Source organism: Bos indicus, chromosome X, assembly GCF_029378745.1.
Source record: "Bos indicus isolate NIAB-ARS_2022 breed Sahiwal x Tharparkar chromosome X, NIAB-ARS_B.indTharparkar_mat_pri_1.0, whole genome shotgun sequence".
NCBI lineage: Eukaryota > Metazoa > Chordata > Mammalia > Artiodactyla > Bovidae > Bos > Bos indicus.
In genome coordinates this window covers 98553694-98575638 of record NC_091789.1, presented here as the reverse complement: position 1 = coordinate 98575638, position 21945 = coordinate 98553694, and the positions used below count along the sequence as shown (strand labels likewise).

General features: G+C 47.7%; 1 protein-coding gene and 1 long non-coding RNA gene across 9 annotated transcripts in view; one reads left to right on the top strand and one right to left on the bottom strand.

Annotated features, from left to right (window-relative positions):
* Window positions 1–21945, top strand: part of IQSEC2 (IQ motif and Sec7 domain ArfGEF 2) — a 78078-nt gene that overhangs the window by 11413 nt on the left and 44720 nt on the right. For 4 of the 5 annotated variants that reach the window (XM_070784636.1, XM_070784637.1, XM_070784640.1 and 1 more), the window contains exon 2: window positions 11793–11822. In XM_070784636.1, the coding sequence (XP_070640737.1) occupies window positions 11793–11822 (30 nt within the window). Of the gene's footprint in view, window positions 1–11792; window positions 11823–12052; window positions 15717–21945 lie in introns of those variants that run through there. The other variant, XM_070784638.1, reaches the window with a different exon arrangement.
* Window positions 1–21945, bottom strand: part of LOC139181382 (uncharacterized) — a 46909-nt gene that overhangs the window by 502 nt on the left and 24462 nt on the right. For 2 of the 4 annotated variants that reach the window (XR_011565361.1, XR_011565358.1), the window contains exons 4-5: window positions 1958–1993; window positions 988–1089 (exon numbers count right to left, since the gene is read on the bottom strand). This is a non-coding gene — a long non-coding RNA (uncharacterized lncRNA). Of the gene's footprint in view, window positions 1–987; window positions 1090–1957; window positions 1994–6900; window positions 7075–21945 lie in introns of all 4 variants that reach the window. The other 2 variants (XR_011565360.1, XR_011565359.1) reach the window with 2 other exon arrangements.

The window sequence follows — 21945 nt, the reverse complement described above, 5'->3', positions numbered from 1 at the left end:
AGTGGGTTGCCATTCCCTTCTCCAGAGGATCTTCCTGACCCAGGGACTGAACCCAGGTCTCTTGCATTGCAGGCAGATTCTTTACTGTCGAGTCACCAAGGACCCAACCCCCAGAGGTGACCACTTCTACCATTCAGGTTTTCTGGTGGTAACTTCCTATCTCTAAATAAACATGCTTTGATGCTAATTTCTTCATTTATCAACTTTAAACATCATACATCATCTACTGACTTCTTCCTTGGATGACATCACTGACTCGATGGACATGAGTTTGAGGAAGCTCTGGGAGTTGGTGATGGACAGGGAAGTCTGGTGCGCTGCAGTCCATGGGGTCGCAAAGAGTTGGATGTGACTGAACTACTATGACAAGTGAGAATTTAGCTTATTTACAACACATGACTTTTTCTCCCCCTCCCAAACTTTAATAGTTATATTACTATTTTGTCCTCTATTAGTTACCTTTGTAACTTTATTAGGTACAATTTAGACTAATTTCTTGTTCCATCATTTTGCCACAGTATCTCTTGACCACTCAGTTTATAAGATAGAGCTATTAGTGCCCCATTCTTCCCTCCATCTCTCCACTATCTTTCCACCTCCCACTTTCTGTATTCTGTACTTTCACATCCAGCAAGATTGATTACATTTGCATTCTGTTCTTTAACAGTAATTATGTCTTCAGTGCTTTTCTGGACAAATGAACTTTAAAAGTTGACCACCAATACACTGTTTATGTGATTATGACTATGTCATATTATTCATTGCAGGGTCAAATAGTGTGCTATAATTACACCTCATTTCTCATGGGTCCACTGCTCCAACTTCTGTACTCCTAGGAAAAGTTTCCTAGCATCAAGATCAAATGAATTTTCCTTTCTTATGCTCTATGAATTGCTCGAAGTCATGCCACTTTTTACTTTGTTTCATATCTGGACTGGGATTTTCCACCTTATAAATCTATTTATTTATATGCTTACTTAAACTTACTGTTGTGTGGGGTTCCTTGAAACCACACGATAATCATAGCACATCTTCTGTGGACATTTTACTTGCAGATTTTTTAGGAGGATTTTTTTTTTAAACTTCTTACTGAAATATAAAATGCATACAGAAAAGTGCTCATATGACAAATGAATAGCTTGGTCCGTTTTTTACAAGCCAAGCCAATGTAACCAACACTCAGCTCAAGGTCTGTTTTTCATTCACGCTACCCAGTATGCAGTGAGCCCTTTCAACTTGCTGCACCTTGTCTTTTCTTACATAATTTATTTGGTAGTTTTCTCCCCTTTGTTTTCTCCATTTCTCTTTCTGGAGTGTCTGTTAGTTGGATGTTGAACTTCCTGGATTGATCTTCTAGGCTGCTTACCTTTTCTCTCATAGTTTCTCTTTTATAGTTTGCAAATGAGTTGATACAAAGCTGAGTGAGATGTCTGTATATCCAACTGGCTTGTTCACTCCCCGACCTTATTTTAGGTGAGCCACCAGGAGCTGACAGTTGTAATGGGTGACCCCCAAATGCCAGAATGAAAAGCACTTTATTCTGGGAGCAACAGCATGCCACTAGGTGCCCTAAGTAATACCACAGAGTCTAATTCCTTTAACCAGGAGTTCTCTGATATTTTGCCTAGGGATGAATGCCAGGCAGCTTGTGTTTTGGATCTGGGAGTTGGGGGGAGGGCATGGGGGAGGATTTCATGTACTTACCTTCAGTTTATGCCCCCGTTTTCAGCCCCCAGTCACGCCTACTCTCCTTCATACCTACCATCTTCAAGCTTGGATTCTCTCTGGGCCTCTGCTGGCCTGATTGGCTCCCTCTCCAGCTGCAAGCCCCTGAGTGGTGTTGCTGGCTCTCCTTCAACTGTAAACACTCTTTGTTTTGTGCTCCCAGCAATTTATTGAAATCCCTCACCTATTGATATCACCTTCTTCCATCCTCTTCACTGTTACAATTTCATACCTTATTTTATTCCTTCTCATTCTTTTTAGCAGGGTCCTGACAGAAGAAAGAGATAAATATTTATGCTTTTGAGGTCCAAACTAAGGCTAATGCGACTTTTAAAAATGGTTGTTTTGCTTTCTCAATCCAGATTGAGATGGAAAATAATTAGTCAACCCCCAAAATACCCAACTCTGTAGGCCTCATTTTGGCATGTGTTGCCTCTGGCTCTAGACCTGTCATGAGCATTCCTGTGGCAGTCTCCTGAGCTCCTTTTCCTGAACCTCTGCCATCTAGACCTTGCAGTCAAGAAAGCCCTCCACCGAGGGGCTGGAGACGTGGGTTCTGACCCCCACCCTGCCACTGCCTCCCTCTGAACCCCCAGGCCTGTCCCTCCATCTCTCAGGATGCCCTCACTGTGACTTGAGAGGGTCTGAGTCTGCTGTGAGCTGTGCTTTGGCAGGATTGGGTGGGTGCTTGGAGAACAGCCTGGCCTCCTTTGCTTAGGCAGTGGGAGCAGGTGGGCCAGTGATAGGCCCCAAATGCACAGGAGGGGGCTTTGAGGCTGAGCTGAGGCTTCTGCAATAGCAGGCTGCTCTCGCTGCTCTCCCTTCCGCCCACTTTCTCTCCCATCATGGCTGAACCTCCGTCCTTCTGCCTCCAGCAGAGGGAAGGAAGAAGGGAGGGCTGGAGAGCCAGTTTCATTTTCATTCTCTCTCTCTTTTTGTCATAGTGCTAAGCTGCTTTGGGCTGCAGTACCTGTGCCTAGCCCCACCTTCCCTTTTGGGTGCCCCCTTCCATCCTTGAAGTATTGTCTCTTTCAGAAGCACCCCCTGAATGCTTATGGTGTGGAGGGGGTATCAGAGCCAGCTGAGGGAGAGAGGCCAAGCTGGGGGAAACGAAGTGCTACCTAGCTCTGGCATGACAGAAGGAAGCCACAGCTGTAGCAATGAAAAGCACTGGTTTTGGAATCAGACAAACATAGACTTGAATCCCGACTCCACTACTTATTATTATTTGTGTGACTCTAGGTAAATCACATTACTGCTCTGAGCCCAGTTTTCACACCTATACAATCAGAAGAATAATAATGAACTTGCACAGCTGTTATGAAGATAACACAAGTCCTGGACCATTATAGGTGCTTAATAATCACTTTATCATTTTTGCATTATTAGAAGGCAGAAATACTAAAGACCAAATAAAGCCTGCTTCAGTGATTGAAAGGAGAGGGAGGTTAGAAAGCAGCATTTGCCCTTGTCACTCCTTAGGCCGAGCCCCAGGGCCTCCCCTGCAATTATACAATGAAGTTCACACTCTTGTTCAGTGCTGTTTTTGTTGTAGTTTCTGCCTGTCTTTTTTTCTTTAAAATAAAAAATGTAAAGCGATAATTGCCTCTTTATTTTCTGAAGAAGAAATTTGAAAAGGGATAGGCAAATATTTCCTTTGAAGTACACAGCGATCTTCATCATCATCATCATTGTCATTCCAGGACTTTTCAGTGAGTAGTGGTAACAAATGACGAGAGGAAGAGTAATCATCAACAGAAAGATAACTGGCAACTGAAACCACCATGGCTTTCATTTTGTTTCCCCACCACCATTTTGGCCTGTGGATCACGTGGATCCATTCAGTGTCATGTGGATCTGTTGCTAAACATGTTATCCAACAAGGTTTCTGATTTGTCCTGAGTTCATCTAATTGTTATTCTCTTTAATTAATCTTATAAGATTTTCTTGCATATCACTATTACCTCCTCCATATGACTTCTGTCCTTGCCTATTTGTCTTTTCTAGGTCTGATTCCTGGAGAAGGCAATGGCAACCCACTCCAGTACTCTTGCCTGGAAAATCCCATGGACAGAGGGGCCTGGTGGGCTGCAGTCCATGGGGTCGCTAGGAGTCGGACACGACTGAGCGACTTCACTTTATTTTTTCACTTTCATGCATTGAAGAAGGCAATGGCAACCCACTCCAGTGTTCTTGCCTGGAGAATCCCAGGGATGGGGGAGCCTGGTGGGCTGCCGTCTATGGGGTCGCACAGGGTCGGACACGACTGACGCGACTTAGCAGCAGCAGCAGCAGGTCTGACTCCTGGCTCAGATTGCCCTTTAGAAAGGAGTCTTCCCTCCACCTGAACTATCTTTCAAAACGTTTTAACTTTGGCCTTCCACATCATCATGATTTAGATGTCAGTCGAACTTGGAAGGCATCTTTGCCTCTCCGCTAGTGCTTTTCTACTTCCTGGCTGTCACAAGTTGGTTTTCACACCACTTGTGGTCTAGGAAAGCTCTCACGTGCTCCTTTGGGTCAGGCCACAGTCCCACTCATCTTTGTAACCACTCTGTTCCCTTCCTCACCCTGCATTGAAACTGTACAGAACTGTCTAGGATACCCTTGGCAAAGTGGACGGCTTTGTGGTTCCATGCCTGTATTCTGGCTGTTCTCTTGGCTGAGAATACGTTATACCCCTGTCTACATGGCGGATATCTACTCGACTGTTGAGGAACATCTTCACTCTCTCACTGTTTCAGGCACTTGGAAACAGTGAACAAAACAGATTTCTGCCCTGCGGAGCTCACGTTCTAGTGTGTGAATATAGGGGGTGGAGACAGAAAAGAAACAGACAAGAAGATACAAAACATGTCAAATAGTGGTAAGTGCTATGGAGAAAAATAAAGCTGGTCAGGAGGATGGGGGTGCAGAAGGCCCAGTCAGCCCTACCGTAGCCAATCTTTGTGTACCCATTATTAAGCAGCCTCTTCTTATTTGAGCATTTTCTGATGTTATTATGTATTCATTACAACCGCAATCCTTCCAACAACTTTATCAGTACTGTTATTATCTTTATCATATTGGTAAACAAACTGTGTCTTAGAGATGTAAATCATATAGTTAGGAGGGGCAGAGCTAGGATTCAAACCTTGACCTGTCTGACCACAAAACCTGTACTCATAACCTCTAAGCCATTGTGCCCCCAGTAAGCCTTGCAACAACTCTCTGGGATTGGAATTAGTATACCTATTTTACAGTTGAGGAAGCTGAGGTTCAGAGAGGGGAGGTTCACCCATGGTTTACAGCAAATAAATAGATTTGAACCCAGATCTGTCTAAGACTCAAAGCTAGGCCCTTCTGCCAACGTTGAGGCCTAGGGACCTATGGACTTGCCTGCTTTTATGTTTATGTGGCCCATACAAGGTACCGGTTGAGGTCATTGGCCCTTTCCCCTTCTCTCACCACCTGTAGCTCAAATGGAACCTTGAGATGTATATGGATATCCCAGCCCACATACAAGCCCTGACTATTTTCCTTTCCCATTGGCCACCCTAGCAGATGGACCTGGATAACAAGATCACACAATTCCTGCAAGTCAGCTCAAAAAATATAGACAGGAAATTCTGGATTCTGAGTACCTGAGTGAAGTCTAGAAGGGAAAAGGCCAGAGATCCTAATGGGCATATTCCCTTGCCCCACAGACCGTTGACCTCACAGGAAGGGGCCTTTAAAGTGTGCTATCCGGTGTAGGAGCGTCTGTTTCCCAGTACAGCTTATGATATTGCAATTTTTAATAAGCTGAACTCCATGATCCTCCTCCTTTGGCTTCCTGAACTAGGTCCTGCTTTGCAGTGGGGGCAGGGACTGGGCCTTCTGTGTCTCTGGTCAGTGAAGACCAAAGCCTTCCTGGGTCCTCTTCACAATATTTTATTCATGAGTACTTCAGGATTCTTATCTTCATTTCTTAGGACATTTTAAAAAATTATACATTTAATACATTCTTCCATTTGAAAATTTAGAAAAGTAGAGGAGAAAAACATTATCCATAATTACAACACACAGAAGCAGCTACTCTGGACATTTGATGTATTTCCTTTATTCTCTGAATTCTTTTCATATGGTTGAAATAATACAGCAGGTGCAATTTTTTCTTGCTTTGTTCATTTGAACATTTCCCCATGTAATTGCATATTCTTTAGAAGCATCATTTTTAATGGCAACTGATATACCATAATGTACTTAACCATCCTCTCAATGTAGGGCATAGACACTGGGCCTGTTTTTTTCACTGGTTTAAATCATACTGCAGTAGGCATCTTTGCACATAACAGCTTTTAGGGAACTTAGAGCTTTTAGGGAACTGGTCTTGTATAGGAACAATTGTGTTCAGCTTATTTCCCTTTCTAGATGGTCCCTCTGGCTAGGTCTGATTCATACTTATAGTCATTCATTTATTCATTCATTCCATCCCCACATATTTACTGTGTACCCCTGTAGATCAGACCCTGGGAACTGGGGCACAGGCATGACTAAGACACGGCCCAGACTGCCAGGAGATCCTAGTATACAGGGAGAGCCAGGCTTGGAAATGGACACTTTCAAAATAGTTCGATCAGGGCTGTGATAGAGGCAAGAAAAGGATCCTGTGGGAGAACAGAGGAGGGGTTCCTCATCCAGGAGGGGATATTAAGATAAGCTTCCTGGAGAAGGTCTTGCCTAAATGAGTCACGGAGGATGAATAAGAGTTGGCTGGAATAAGAAGGGGAACTTCCTGTTAAATACAACAAGTTGAATAAACTTATTTATCTCTGCTGCTTTCACAAATTCCACTGAAATATGAGTAAAGGAATAAAAAAGGTAGAAACATGAGGTCTGGGATGCTAACCAGAAGTAAACTATTCCATGCAGAGAGCCCCAGAAATGCTTGGGGATCAGAGGTCCCATGAAGCATGGAGAGTAGGATGAGGCACAGAACCAAAAACAGGGAGAATATTGAAGGGCTGTGAACAGACCATGTTGGCTCTTCCCCAACCCCATTCAGTCAGGGACGCCCCCACTGGCTCCATCTCTGCAGATGGAGGGTGATTCTTTGGCAAAATTGAAGTTATGAGCCTCTGGGGGTGAAACAGGGCTGCAAGCAAAGTGACCTGCACCCCCAAAACAGTGGAACCCCAACCTCCTTCCACTTACCTACTTCAGGACACCAAAGTCGGGAGCACACAAGAGAAAAGGATTCTTCTCTGGGGAAACTGAAAGACCCCAGACAAAGGCCTCTTAAAGATGATATTTGGGAGTCTTCCATCCAAAGAATAGGCTCTTAGTCCATTAACACTCTAGTGAAGCCCATCACCTGGCCAGCTCCACCTACACACAGAGATTGTTAGTGTCATGGGAACCGATCACCAGGACTCACCAGCTCAGGACCCTTAAAATAGGTATATTTCATTTTATGTAAATTAAACCTTAATGTAACTGACATTAAAAAAAAAGGCTTAGGTAGCCAGAGATGATCGGGTAGTGCAAAGCTATTTGAGGAAGACCATCAACCTGCAAGAATGACCCAAAAAGTAAACAAGCCAAAAAAACTTGGAGCAGAGGTAATGAAGGGAGGAGAAGATACCTGGGAAATTTAAGATAATGAGAGCCAACTCAAAATTTCAGCCGAAGGATTAGAAAATAAAAGTTGAGGAAGTATCCTAGGAAGCAGAAAAACAGGATGAAGAGATGGCCAACAGAAAAGATGAGAGCATGGAAGGATCAGCTGAGGAACTCCAACATCCAACAATAAGAGTTCTGGAAATAGAGTATGGAGGAAACAGCAGGAAGGAAAGGATCAAAGAACATGTCTCAGAACCAAAGGAATGAAAATCCCACCGAGTAACCAGCAAAATAAATGATAAAAAGACCCCCACCAAGGTACAGCACTGCACAATTTTGGAATAGCAGAATAAAGAGAAGATTCTGAAAGTTTCCAAGGGACTCCAAGCATCCCTTGGACAGCAAGGAGATCAAACCAGTCAATCCTAAAGGAAATCAACCCTGAATATTAATTGGAAGGACTGAAGCTGAAGCTCCAATACTTTGGCCACCTGATGCAAAGAGCCAACTCATTGGGATAGACCCTGATGCTGGGAAAGATTGAGGGCAAAAGGAGAAAGGGGCAGCAGAGGATGAGATGGTTGGATGATGTCACCAACTCAATGGACGTGAGTTTGAGCTAACTCCAGGAGATAGTGAAGGACAGGGAAGCCTGGCATGCTGCAGTCCATGGGGTCACAAAGATTCCGACACAACTAAGCAACTGAACAGCAATAGCAACTAAAAGCTTCCAGAGAGAAAACATATCATGTACTAAGGATCAGGAAAAAGAATGGTATTGGACTTCTCAATAGCAGCACTGGAAGCTGGGAGACAATGGAGCAACATTCTCAAAATTCTGAAGGACCATAATTTCCAACCTAGAAACCTGTACGGAGTTGAATTATCAATCAAGGGTGAGAGCATAATAAAGACATTTTCAGACAGGAGATCTAAAGATTTTATGTCCTAGGTCTCCTTTCTCAGGAAGCACTGGAGAATGCGCTCCAGCAAAATGCAAGCATAAACTCAGAAAAAAAAAGGCCAAGAAATTGAGGAAGCAGAAAATTAACACAGAAGAGAATTGAAGGGAATCCCAAAGTGATGGAGGAGATCTTAGTGCAACTTTGTGCAGGCCTGGAGGGCAACCAGTCTGGATTGCAGTGAGGACGGTGTCTCAAAGGAAAAAAAAAGTCTGATGGATTATGGGATGTGTCAGATTGCATTGAGAGGAGAAATGCACTTCTCACAGAGTTTGGGGAGAATTGATCATACAACTGAAGAAAACTGGGCTTCCCAGGTGGCCCTAGTGGTAAAGAACCCGCCTGCCAGTGTAGGAGACGTAAGAGACTCGGGTTCAATCCCTGGGTTGGGAAGATCCCCTGGAGGAGGGCATGTCAACCCACTGCAGTATTCTTGCCTGGAGAATCCAATGGACAGAGGATCCTGGCAGTCAATGGTCCATGGGGTCGCAAAGAGTCAGACATGACTGAAGCAACTTAGCACACATGCATGATTTGTGCTTGAGAGATGTTCCTTTGGCAGCCAGTGAGAGAAGGTTGTTGTCCATTGAAGAGACTTGCAGTTAGACAAGTTGATGTTTGGGAGATGAGGTCTCTGGCTGTGCCAAGCCGGGTTCTTAGCTTTTAAAGATGCTTCTCTGGACCAGGGCACACCCCTTTCTCCTCAGGATGCTTCTGGGAAGAGTCCTGTACACAGTAGCTCTTCAAGTCTCCTTTAAAAATATGTACCTTCTCTTTGTGTCCAATCTCCTTTCTGTTGGACAACTGATCTTGTAGACATGTTGCCCAAATGCTGTTAAGAAACCGTCTCTCTTTTTCAGGTAACTGCATATCTCGTTTCTGATGCATTTCTCATAGCTCTCAGAGGACAGCCTTGTTTATGTAATCGTGGGTTGTTGGGAGAGGGGCACCTTATTTCTTCCCCAGGTACTTTTTATAGATGACTTGGAGGAGCAAGATGAGAGGCAGGGGATCCAAGAGGCGAGAGCAGAAACCCCAGTATGGCATTTCAAAGGCTTATATTTTTTTTTCAGTTATTCTGCTCTGCTGTCCCTATACATCCCCCAAAGGTTCAAGACTGTCAATATTTTGCCATTTATTCTCCCATCTGCCAGATTGCCCCTTGTACCTGGAAGCAGCAATGTCAAAATCCTTGGTCTCACTACATGCCTGAGTTTTAGGTTTAGTAGGGATTCCCTGGTGGCTCAGATGGTAAAAAGTCTGCCTGTAATGTGGGAGACCTGGGTTTGATCTCTGGGTCTGGAAGATCCCCTGGAGAAGGAAATGGCAACCCACTCCAGTATTCTTGCCTGGAAAATCCCATGGATGGAGGAGCCTGGCAGGCTACAGTCCATGGGGTCTCAAAGAATCAGACACAACTGAGCAACTTCACTTTCTTAGGTCCAAAAAGTATGGTCACTATACTCATAGACTTCAGTCAGTTACTGTTTATTGAGCATCACTCTTGAGGATGGGAGTTAGTATAGCCAAGCCTTTTGAGAACTCTGGGGTCCAGGCCAGGCCCCCCTACTTGTGTGCTATGGGGCAACTCATTTCAACTTCTGTGAGTCTCAGTTTCATCATCTTAAAAGTGGATGAGTAATTCCCACTTTGCAGGATCAAAGGAGGTCATGTGTCAAGAGAGCCCGCCACCTTGCCTGGTACATAGTAGGTGCCCAGTGATTGTTCACGTGTCAGTGCAGATGACTATATATGTGGCTTATGCCCTAAAGTAGATCGAGGCAGGGGGCCAGTCTGTGAGCAACTCGAGGGCTTGTATTCCTGACTCGGGGCCTGGTATATAGTAGATTGAATACATGTGTGCTGGAGATTTTGGGGTGGAGTGGCGAGGAGACCAGCCTGCCCAGAGTAGAGTGTTCGTGTTAGGGAGAGACACTGAGGGGCTTAGCCTCCATTCTGTCGACAGTTGGGGAGTCATTGAATTAAGCCCATCCAATCTGGTACCTGCAAATGATTGAGCCAGGCCTCAGAAGCAATCTTGTTGTGGCAGGGTGAGATGGAAGTTTTAATAAATGTGAAAAGGTGCTCCATGGCCCTAATCCTCTGTCCCTTTAGGGGGCTGCAGAGGCTAAAGATTGGACCTACTGTTGTCTACTGTGCCAGGCTGAACCTCACAGCCACCCCACCCTCCTGCCCCCCTCCCTTCCCCTGTCATGTCATTTTACAAGTGAGAAAGCTGAGGCGGGACATCGGACAGTGCCTTCCCCGGGATTATATGGCTAGTAAGTAGCAGAACTGGAAGCACTGGCCTCACCCACTGTCTGTGCTCCTGCAACCAGATGCTTGCCTGCCCTACCTGGCCGGTGGGTGCTCCATTCACTCTTCCAGCAGATACTCACGCTGAGCCCATCTCCCTTCCCCGCGTGTCCCTCTCACTTTGCACTCAGCATAGATGGCTCTCCCCTGACTCAGGTCCTCACTCAGGTTGCTTCTTGCTTTCGGTTCTCTCACCTGAGGACAGAGCCTGTGATGTGTTCATCTCTGTCTCCTCCGAAGTGGGGGTGGGGGTGGGGAGGGAGGGGAGAAAAGGAGGAAGAGGACAGAAAGGGGACAAGGAAGTCGCTTCACACACTCTCCCCACTTCTTCCTAGCACCCTGGTTCTTCTTCCTCCTCCTCCCCAGCCCTAATGGCAGCCCCAGTGTCCCTCCCCTACACACACACACACACACAGTCTTTTAGGGAGGAGTAGCCGGAGGGGTGTGGTTCCGATTTCGCTCATTCTCTCAGTCCCCTCAGAGCTGTGTCCCCAATGCTATTCTCTTCTCTTGTCCTTCCTTTGCCTCTGAGGGGGCCTCACAATGAAGAAGGCAGACCAGTGTAGTAGAAAGGAGCCCAGCAGCTGACTCACTCACCCTCTCAGCCTCATTTTCTTCATCCGGAAAATAAGCAGGTTGGACCAGGCAATTGGCAAAGCCTTTTCTGTGTTGTTAATAATACCTGGCATTTGTCTGCTGGGTTCCAAAGGGCTTAATCATCCTACCAGCCCTGCGGGGATTGGCTCGTGTTATAAGTGGGGAGACTGAGGCTCAGATTCCAAGCAAAGAGGTGATTTGTCCAGGTCACAGGGCTGGTAAGTGGCAGAGCCAGTATCTGAGGCTCCATCTCTCTGGATTTAAACCTCAGACTCTGCCCCTGCCCGCAGCCACTCCAAGGAGGGCTCCTCACCATGACCCAGTAGCTAGAACATTGTTGGTCCCTGGCACTTCCTTGACCTCAGCTCCAACCACTCTTCCCCTCACTCACTCCACCCTTGCCACACTTTCCTCCTCCTTATCCCAACAACTGGCCAGCCCCTCCTCCATCTCATGGCCTCTGCACTGGCTATTCTCTCTGCATGAAATGCCCACCCCTCATTTTCATGATGTGTAAAAGGTGTCAAGGCCACTGTGTAGAGCAGAGGGAGGAAAGGAGTAGAGCATATACTGACTGTTGTTGGTTTTTTTTCTGTGTTTCTCTTTCAGATCTGATGGTGAGAATTCCAGAACAGTCAGGTCAGTACCTCCTTTCTTTAGCAGTAGTTGGGAGATGGGGCAGGGACTGGGGTGGGGGCAGGGAGTGGGGTGGGGGCCTCTGGTTTGTCATTTTGGGATCCATGGGAAGGGTGGGGGCCAACTCCAGGGGTTTTGTCCCATTAGTATTAGGGGTGGGGATGGAATGGAGTGGGAGGGCCAGGGTGAATGTGGCAAGCATGGGGAGGGGGTTGAAAACTCTTCCTTAGTCTTTCTGACCCTCACTGACTTGGGGGCTTGGCTGAACACTGGAGCGGCCCATGTGGGAAAGCTGGACCAGGAACCTTCTCCCTCTCTCCTCCCAGGAGAAGGGGACACAAGGGAAATGGAGCTTCTCTTGTCTGGCGTTCGTGCTGCACCCTGGCCTGCACTAGCCCTGAGTAGTGGGGTTTGGATAGACTTTTTGATGTGACACAATCTAGACATGAGAAATATACCTTATGGTAACCAGTGGATTTTTTTTTTTTTTTGCATGCTTGGTGAAAAAGGCTTACAAGCATCACTGAGTTTTCAGGGTGTGATCAATCTGCCATTTGAGGAGGTGGGGGTCAAACTGGGATAGAGACAAGAACTATTAGTACATTTCCCAGGCCTTAACCCATCAGAAGCTTCATGAAAACACAAGTGTCAAGGATAGGGACCATGTGGGAATGATAGGGGACTCAGGATACGGCCCAGTTAGGCAGCATCCAGGCCAAGGGTGGGCCTCTGAAAGGAGATGGATCCCAGCAGCAGAGGCATCAGATGGGTCACTCAGTTCCAGTCAGGGCTGCAACTAACATACACAGCACCTATGTGAAGAGTAGAATCCACTGAGTGGATCAGTTGGAGGAATGTTCCCTTTCCACTGGGCTCCTGCAGCCCCTCACCAGGGTTCCTGGCTCAGTGAGCAGAGCACAGGTTGAATTTCAGCCCCAACTCATGCCCTCTTGGTTGTAAAGCCTTGTGCAAGGCACAGCTTGTCCAACCATATGCAGCAGCCCAGGTCCTGGCATCCAGGCAGTGGATATGGGAGAGGCAGAGGATCCCAGCATTCAAACGGAGGTGCATTAATGAGACACGCTGTGTCCTAGCATCCCAGGCAGGGGGTACGGGATGAGCACACTGGTGCCCTGTGCCAAGGTACGAGCTGTGGGATGGGAGCACACGTGGGCCAACAGGAAAGTGGGAAGCGTGATCGATACAGTCAGGCCCAGTGTCTAGGCAAGGGGTATATGATGAGACACAATTAGTCCCGGCCTGCAGCCAAAGAATATGGCCTGAGTACAACCTGTCCTAGCATTTAGGAAGGCACTGGTCTAGCAAAGAACACTGATTCCAGTGCCCCACTGTGGGTTTGGAAGAAGACAACTTGGGCTGACTCTGAGCACAGGCCCCTAGGCAGCCCCATTGATATGCCTGCGACTTGTCAAGGAACCTGATGGAAGGCGTCTCTAGCTCTTCCCAGCACGGGTGTTCCGAGGACCTATAGCTCAGGGCATTTAATAGCATAATCATATATCATATGATAGTGTACGTTGGCCCTTTACGACTCACAGAAGTTGTCAGGGGCTTTCTTTCGTTTGATCCTCCCAGCGACACTGTAAGTGGAAGCTGGGTTGGCCTTATCATCATTCTTTTACAGTTGAGGAAACTGAGGCTCAGGCTGGTTATAGGTTTTGCCCACAGCCATGCAGCTAATTTATGGCTGAGCCACCACAGCAGGAGCTCTCAACAGCCTTGCAGATAATAGCCATCTCATCCTCATCCTAGTATTAGTAGTCGTAACAGCTATCATTTGCTCCTCACCTACTAAGAACTCTGAACATGATCTTATTCAATGCTCACAACAGTCCCATTAGGCATGGATTGTTACAGATGAAGAAAACGAGGTTCCCCAGATGGTCAGCGCCTTACCCAAGGAAATAAGAGCAATGGGGCGGGGCGGCATCACTCTGACTCACACTCTGGGCTGTCTGCTTCCAAAGCTGGCATTTGTTTTACTAAGATATGCTTCCCGACATCCACACTGGACCTACAGTCAAGGAGACTACAGGGACCTTGAGGACTCAGCAACTGTGGAAGCAAGGGTTAAACTTGGACTGTGGAAGGGGCTGGCCTAAAATAGCACTCGTGGGGCAAAATCTTGTAAACATGGTGGGAAGATCCTTTAACTTGGAACCTGGGCTGGCTGGGGTCATCTAAGGATGCTCTCAGGCCCCATGTGTAAATTCTTGAGCTCACTTCAGTTAGGCATCAGGGAAAGCTTCCTGGAGAAGGCAGTGTCTGAGCTGGGTCATAGAGGACTGACACACGGATTTGGTGTAAGGAGGGCATCCTTGGAAAAGAAACCAGCAGGCATCAGAGGGGAGGGGGGATAGGTGGGGGCAGTTGGTCAGACTAAAACAGATCTGGGCAGGAAAGGAGATGTTAAAAGCTCCTTAACAAAGGACTAGTTTGGTTGGGGCTGGGTCACAGACACCTTCTTTCATCAGTGAGAGCCAGGGGAGGTTAGAGGAGGGAGGCTGGGATCTGCAACATAAGGGCAGCAACTGGATCTGGGCAAAGGGTTCCATTTATGGCCAGGTCACCTTCTAGTTATGTGACTTTAAACAGGTCTATTTCCCCCCAGGAGCCCCAGGGTCCTTCCTCATCTAATAAACATTGTGTATGTGGAGGGGAAACGTTAGGAGGGTAGAAGAAAAACATCAAGTAAAGGAGTTAGACCTTGGCTGTTGTGAAAGTGAAACAAGAAGGAGTGAGTAGGGTCAGTGGGTTGAAAACCCACTATGGCAAGGCCCCAGGCATGAGGGCTTTCAAGTATGGGGTGCCAGAGGAAGTGTGGAGTCTAATTAGAGCTGAACAGCTGGTGTTGTGAGAGGGCTGTGGGCAGAAGAAGGTGCCTGGACTTCCTGTGGATCCATGAGAAGTTGTCAGACCTAGAGATACCTTAAATCCAGGTCCAGAAAGGGATGGACAATGGCTCAAGGTCACACACTAGTGCTCAGCAGAGCCTGCCTCCTAGCTATGTGTTGTTTGCAAAGTCACTTACAGCTTCTCTGATCCTTATTTTCCTCATCTGTAAAATGAGGACAATAATTCTGACTTCTTTGGGTTAATGAGAGAACTTAAAACAATGCTCAGCATAAAATGGTAGTACAACACATTGTAGTGCCCTTAGCCAAGGCCTAACCCAATCCGTTGTCATTTATGGGATATTCAAGCTTGAGAAATGTGGAGCACAGAACTTGAAAACAGAGGGGCAGGGGGAGCTGATACCCCTGCTACCCAGAAGGGGAGGGAGCCCAGGCCTAGAGGCACTGCCACTGCAGTGAGGGTGAAGCTGGAACTTGGGGGCCCTGGGCACCAGGCTGGGGTTGCCAGGCAAGCAAGGATGAGAGCCAGAGGAGGTGGCCTGTTGCTAGGGAAGGAGGGAGCGGGTGGGGGAGCTGTTGACACCCGCAGAGCCAGGGACGTCCCCATGGCAACGGAGCCACTGCTGTTGGGAGGAGAAGTGGGAGGAGGAGCCAGCGCTGGCTCTGTTCCCAGAGGAGGCCTCCCACTCTGGGCCTCAGTGCCCCCATCTATCCAACCGGAGCTTGGATTAGATAATTTCTAAAGATTCTTCCTTGTTTTGACCTCCTGGCAATCTGGGGTGGCTGAGACCTCACAGACCTTCCATGGCTCCCCCACATGCCCAAGACACCACCAGACACCAGAGCTGCCCCAGCTGCTTCCAAATCTTCCCTCCATGCGGCCTCCTGTTCAGTGCAGCCTGGTCGCTGGCCCCGCCCAGCTCTTTGTTGATACCACTTCCTTTGCCTGGAACCTTGTCACTTACCGCCTGCTCAGTGCTCTCAGGTTCCGGTGGGCCCAACTCCAGCCCTGTGCACTCTGGTGAGCCTTCCCTGGCTGCCCTAGCCTGCCCAGACTGCTTCCTCCCTCCTGGGCTCCTTTGGCCCTACAGGTCTATGTTTCTCCTGCTCTCCTTAGTAATTTGCTGCTGCATTGCATCAAGCTACTTCTGAGAGCTTGGGCTCCCCTTGACAGATTCAGATCTTTTCTGTAAATTTATGGTGTCATATTGCAAATCCCCATTTTATATATGAGCCAGTGCTCTGAGAACTCATGTGGTTTGTCTGAGCTCCCCAGGTCCTGTGTGGTGGAGCCAGGCTTGGAACTTAGCTCTGTGTAATTGCTGCTGCCCTAGGCCCAAGGTAGGTTATGATTTATCAGCTGCAGCAGTGCTTACTGGTGATAGGTAAAGTCCATATATGCTGGCCACCATGCTGGGCACTTCACCTGTGTTTTCTCATTTCATCTTCACAATAATCCTATAGAGTATATATTTTAGTCACTTTACAGGTGAGAAAACTAAGGTTTAGAAAGTTAAAATAATCTATCCCCCCCATAGAACTCAAATACAAATTCAGAGTTGTGGTCACCAAGCTATACCAGAGTTAACCCAGTTGTATTCCAGAAGCACGTACCGAGCATTCCCTATGTACCAGTCTTGTGTTGGGTGATCCATGGTGGAGATGGAAGTGGGCTACAGACACAGATGAGCCAGCTCTGGCAAGCTAAAATGGGAGTTTGTTGATGAGAAGCCAGTTCTAAGGACAAGAGGCTGGAAGAGGTAGCACTTGACTCTGATAGTGGGATGAAGGAAGAGGGTAGGGGTGGGGAGGGAGATGGGTAATTTTCCCAAAGAACGTACCTTTTCCCAGGAAGCTCACAAGGGGAAGGAAGAGGTAACGGGGTTCTCCCTCTCGTTCCTGTTTATGTTCCCCTGCCCCCTCTTGGCCCAGCCCCAGGAAGTGGGTGACCCCTAAGCTGGCTGCATGCCTGGTTGGCACCAAAATAAACTTGCCTTCTCTCTCTTCCCCTCCCCTTGTCTCCGTCCCCTCTGTCCTGGCTTTAATTAGCAGCCCTGGGGATGAGTCACTTGGCAGCTGGGGAGGGAGGCTGCTGAGAGCCCAGTTGAGCCTGAGTTCCTGGCCCTCACCTCGCAAGCAGCACTGCTGTGTTCTTGGTGTGGCTCCACGTCTGTGCGGGTGTGAGGAGTACAGGGACAGTGCTGCGTGCTGGCCAGCGTCCTTGCTTAGCAGGCTGTCTGTATAGAAGCAGATCTGGTTGCTGCTGTATTTGTCTCGGTGTCCACTGAATGTTGATGTGTGTGTGTGCAGCTGTAGGACATATTTGTGGTCGCAAGTGTCAGGAAATGAGGGAGCATTTGGGTGAACAAACACAAACGCTTTGTAATTGTATTCACCCCTCCCTACCTAAGTGTTCTTTATGCGTTTTTGCTTATGCAAGCCCTGCACTTATATCCCCGATTTTCCCTTGTCTTAGTCTGGGTACACTTTGTTGCAGGGAACTGAAACCCACTCAGACATGCTCAAGAATAAAGGGTGGGGAGGGGGGAGACTGTTGTGAGACTACATCTCACAGAATCTAAGAGCAGTAAATGACATATAGCCAGGCCTCATGCCAACTGGAAATGGGACCAAGAAGTCAAGGAGCAAGACTGCCCCCCACCCCAGCCCCCTCTCTCTCTGCATCTCCCTAGCCCGTGCCTGTCTCTCTCCATCTTTCATGACTTGCCTGGTCCCTGTCATCTTTTTGTCACTGACTTCTCTCTCTGGAGTGCCTTCCTCTGCTCTCAGGTGGGCTGATGTGGCCATCAACCTTGAAGTTATATGACCTTCTAGCTCTGGGGCGCACCCCCAGGTGACTGCAGCATTTTTGTCCATCCTATGGTAAATTGAGGCAACAAGGGGTTGTAGGTGGGAATGGATTCTCCTAGAGGTGGGTGAGTGTGTGCCCGTACGTGCTCAGTTGTGTCCAACTCTTTGCAACCCCATGGACTGTAGCCCGCCAGGCTCCTCTGTCCATGGGATTTTACAGGCAGGAGTACTGGAGTGGATTGCTATTCTCTTCTCCTGGGGATCTTCCTGACCCAGGGATCAAACCTGAATTTCCCGTGTCTCCTGCATTGACAGGCAGATTCTTTACCACTGAGCCACTTGGGAAGCCCAGGAGTGGGTAAAGGTAGAGGTCAAATACTAAGGACTTGGTGTTTCTTCTATAGTCCCACAGCTTTTATGTGTTCACAAGCGAGGTCAGAGCCTGGGGAGCAATCTACTCAGAGGCCCACTATTGTCAGCTTGCTCATCCATCAAGGTTGTGGTTCATACTCTAATGCAAGTCGACCTTTGCTCACTATGCTTTCAAGTTCCACGTTCTTGAATCACAACATGCTATTTTATCTAAAAATTTCCTCTTATTTTGTGCCAAAACAGCTTTTAAGTGTATGATGGATATTACCATCACTCCCAGTGTAAGGTGATTTTCATAGCCTCAGAACAACGGGCATAATACCACTCATGATACAACTATTCTCAAGTTCTTCGTTGTATCAGGAATTTTCACATTTTATTAGTACAGCGACTGAATTTATAGTTATCTGAAGTATATAACTACAAGCATACATTATCAATATTATCAGCTTGACGCTTGAGCTTACTTTTCCATTAATACAAACCCTGCTGTTTTTACATTAATTACAGAGGGAATTAATGACCCCTTAGACAGGTTTTCATCTATGAGTAAGGAGTTTGGAACCAGCTGTGTGCATAATGACTGTTCTCCAGAAGCAGGCACAATTCCCATGACTCTGACCTCGGCCCTGGCCTCCCATCCTCTGGCTGAGACTGGCGGCTGCCCCCTACTTCCTTGGGGAGTGCCCATTTCAGGTCTGGCACATATCAGTTGCTCTTGTTATTTTTTAATAAAAATGATAGTTTTCTTATTGTTAAAGCTATCTTCCACACATAGATGGTAAACCTGAGTGGGAGAGATCATCCCAGGCTCAGGACAAAGCCTCTTTCAACCTAACAAATGCTTTGATTTAGAAAATATGTAGTATGTATCAGGCACTGTTAGGTAGCATTCCACACACCTTTATCTTTAATCTTCCTGGCAGCTCTGCCAAGTAGGGGTGATTAGATCCACTTTACAGAGGGGTGAAACCAAAATCTTAAGAGGTAAGATGATTTGCCCAAGGTCATCCATCCATCTACCTATCCATCCATCCATCCTTTTAGTCATTCATTCACTCAAAGATAATTCTTGAGTACCTACAACATGCTAGTTTAGTTTCGCATACAACATGTGTGAAACTAAATGCGGTTGATACAGTGATGAATAGTAGAATCCTGCTGTGAGGAAACTCACCCTCTGGTAGGAAAACAGAGAAGGAAACAGACAATTAACAGAGGAAGTATAGGGTGCTGTGGAAGACCCTCAGAAGTATACCCAACCCAGCCTGAGGGTCAAGGAGTCTTCTCCAAACTGACCTCTAAACTGAGACTTGGTGGATGAGTTGAAGTTAGCCTGGTTTTTCCAGTAGTCATGTATGGATGTGAGAGTTGGACTATAAAGACAGCTGAGTGCCGAAGAATTAATGCTTTCAAACTATGGTGTTGGAGAAGACTCTTGAGAGTCCCTTGGACTTCAAGGAGATCAAACCAGTCAATCTTAAAGGAAATCAACCCTGAATATTCATTGGAAGGACTGATGCTGAAGCTCCAATACTTTGTCCACCTGCTGTGAAGAACTAACTCATTGGAAAAGACCCTGATGCTGGAAAAGATTGAAGGCAGGAGGAAAAGGGGATGACAAAGGATAAGATGGTTGGATGGCATCACCAACTCGATGGACATGAGTTTGATCAGGCCCCAGGAGTTGGTGATGGACAGGGAGGCCTGGCTTGCTGCAGTCCATGGGGTCTCAGAGTTGGACACAACTGAGCGACTGAACTGGTGAGGGATGGAGGTGGGGTGAGGTGAAGTGGAGCATTTTGCAGGCAGAGCCAAAAAGTGTGCCAGGGCTGTGGGAGCAGCATTTGGTACCTGCATTTGTGAAGAACTATAGCTGTATCTGTGGAATTCCCAGGTGGCTCAAGTGGTAAAGAATCTACCTGCCAATGCAGGTGACACAGGCTCGATTCGATTCCTGAGTCAGGAAGATGCTCTGGAGGAGAAAATGGCAACCCACTCAAGTACTCTCGCCTGGGAAGTCCCATGGGCAGAGGAGCCTGGAGGCTTACAGTCTCTGAGGTCACAGAGAATTGGACATGACTTAGCAACTGAGCACATAGCTGAATCTGGAGTGGGATGGGGCTATCATGAGAAATAGTTTGAAAAGGGGGTAGAAGGTATATTGGGAGACTGGGGCCTGGACCCTTGTCAGTCAGACCCAGAGCCAAGGAGCTGCAGGACCCAGGAGTAGAGTTTCCATGATTCCCTGCCTGCCTCTTCCCAGCACCAGCCTGGGTGGGCCTGGCCAGTGCCAGCAGCAGGCCAGGATTCCAGTGGCCACAGTGCCCTCTAGTGTCCAACAGCCTGTCTTGCAGTTTCCACCGCAGTGTGGTTTGTCTGGCTCCCAATACCAGCTGACCTTTGTGACTAGGTGCCCTGTGCCGGATGCTGGGAACACTGGAATGAATAAGACATGGCCCCTGTCCCCACCAAGCTCTTGGCCAGAAGGGGAAACAGCATGTGAACAGACAGCGCTGGAGAAACGCAGGGTGGGAAGGACGCGGGGGAGTCAGGTTCCCAGAGGGCACCACTTCTGAGCAGACTCCATCTCTCACGAGGTGGAGAGATGGCAGTGGGAGCAGGGTGGTGGGGAAGAGTCTTCTGAGCAGAGGCAAAGGTGAGGACAGAGAGCAGAGTGTGGCAGACAATTGCAGGCACTTTTGTCTGGGTGGAGCACAGGTTGAAGATATGAGGGGAGGCTGAGACCACCTGGAGGTCGGGGGCGGGGAAAGGTCACAGAAGGTTCTGGGATGCCCGACAGGCAGTTAGTGAATGGAATCATAAAAGGAGCTTCCCTGCCCTTTTGGGATCACAGACCCACCCATCTGAGGATCTGATAAAAACAATGTTCTCCCAAGAAATGCACTCATACTCATGTTTTTCATACAACTTAAGGGACTTCAGAGACACTCTGCACTCCAGGCCTATCCACAAACCACAGGCTTCGAAATTCCTCTTAGTATAAATACTAAAACCTTATCACGGCTTCTGGACTCTGCGTGATTGGGCCCCCCGCCTATATCCCTAATCTCCCCTTTGCTTTTTTCCAGTCAACCATGTTGGCCTTGAAGTTCCTGGAAATACCACCTCAGATCCTTTGCCCAGGTTGTTTCCTCTTCCTGGAACGCTCTCCCCTGCTACCTCCAATTTTGCCCAGTTTAATTCCAGTAGTGGTTGAATAATGTCTGTCTCCTCTCACTTGGATATGAGCTCCATGAGATCAGGACATTGACTGCCCTTAGTCACTGCCATATCCGTTCCCCTGCCAGTGCCCTGTGGTTGGGTTAGGCTCCTCACCCTTAATTCCTTCCCTTCAACCCCTAGAGGATTATCACATGAGTTGCACCAACAGGCTCAGATATGTCTGAATTCTAAGAGTGGCCCAAATGGAAAGATATCTTCCTAGAAATCTTCCCCTGCCTGAAACAAACAGGTTTCCCAAGAGCCTCCCCTACCTCCCTGGCAGAAGGACCATGGTCTCTCAGGCTCCAACTGAGACTTTTCAGCATGTGCCTATCTGTATCATTGAAACTTCACAAAAACCTGTGAGAGAGGAGTTGCCACTCAACCTTTTACAGATGAACAAACCGAGCCTCAGAGGGGTTACCCAGTGGAAAAGTAGTAGAGCCAGGATTTGTACCCAGCTCTGCCAGGCACCAAAGTGTAAGCTCTTTGCCTCACCAGAGAGGGGAAGGGGCTTGCCCAAGGTCACACAGCATCAGCCTTAGGGCCAGAACTAGAATTTATGTTTCTTGACTTCTGCCAGGCCAAGATGAATGTTTGGGCCACAGGAGCCACTTTTAAGACAGTAACTGAAAATGGGCACAAGGTGTGACTGCCACAGGGCCAAGGGAGTTGCTGAGGGAGAGAGAGAGAAAAAAAAAGCAGGGGCTGAGACCAAGCCTAAGGACCATGGGGCTTTAGGGGGTGGGCTGAGGAAGAAGAGGCCACGAAAGGCCCACGGATGCCAACTTTGTGGTGGTCCGGAGGGCCAATCTCTCTCAGCAGCTTTGGCTTTCTTGAGA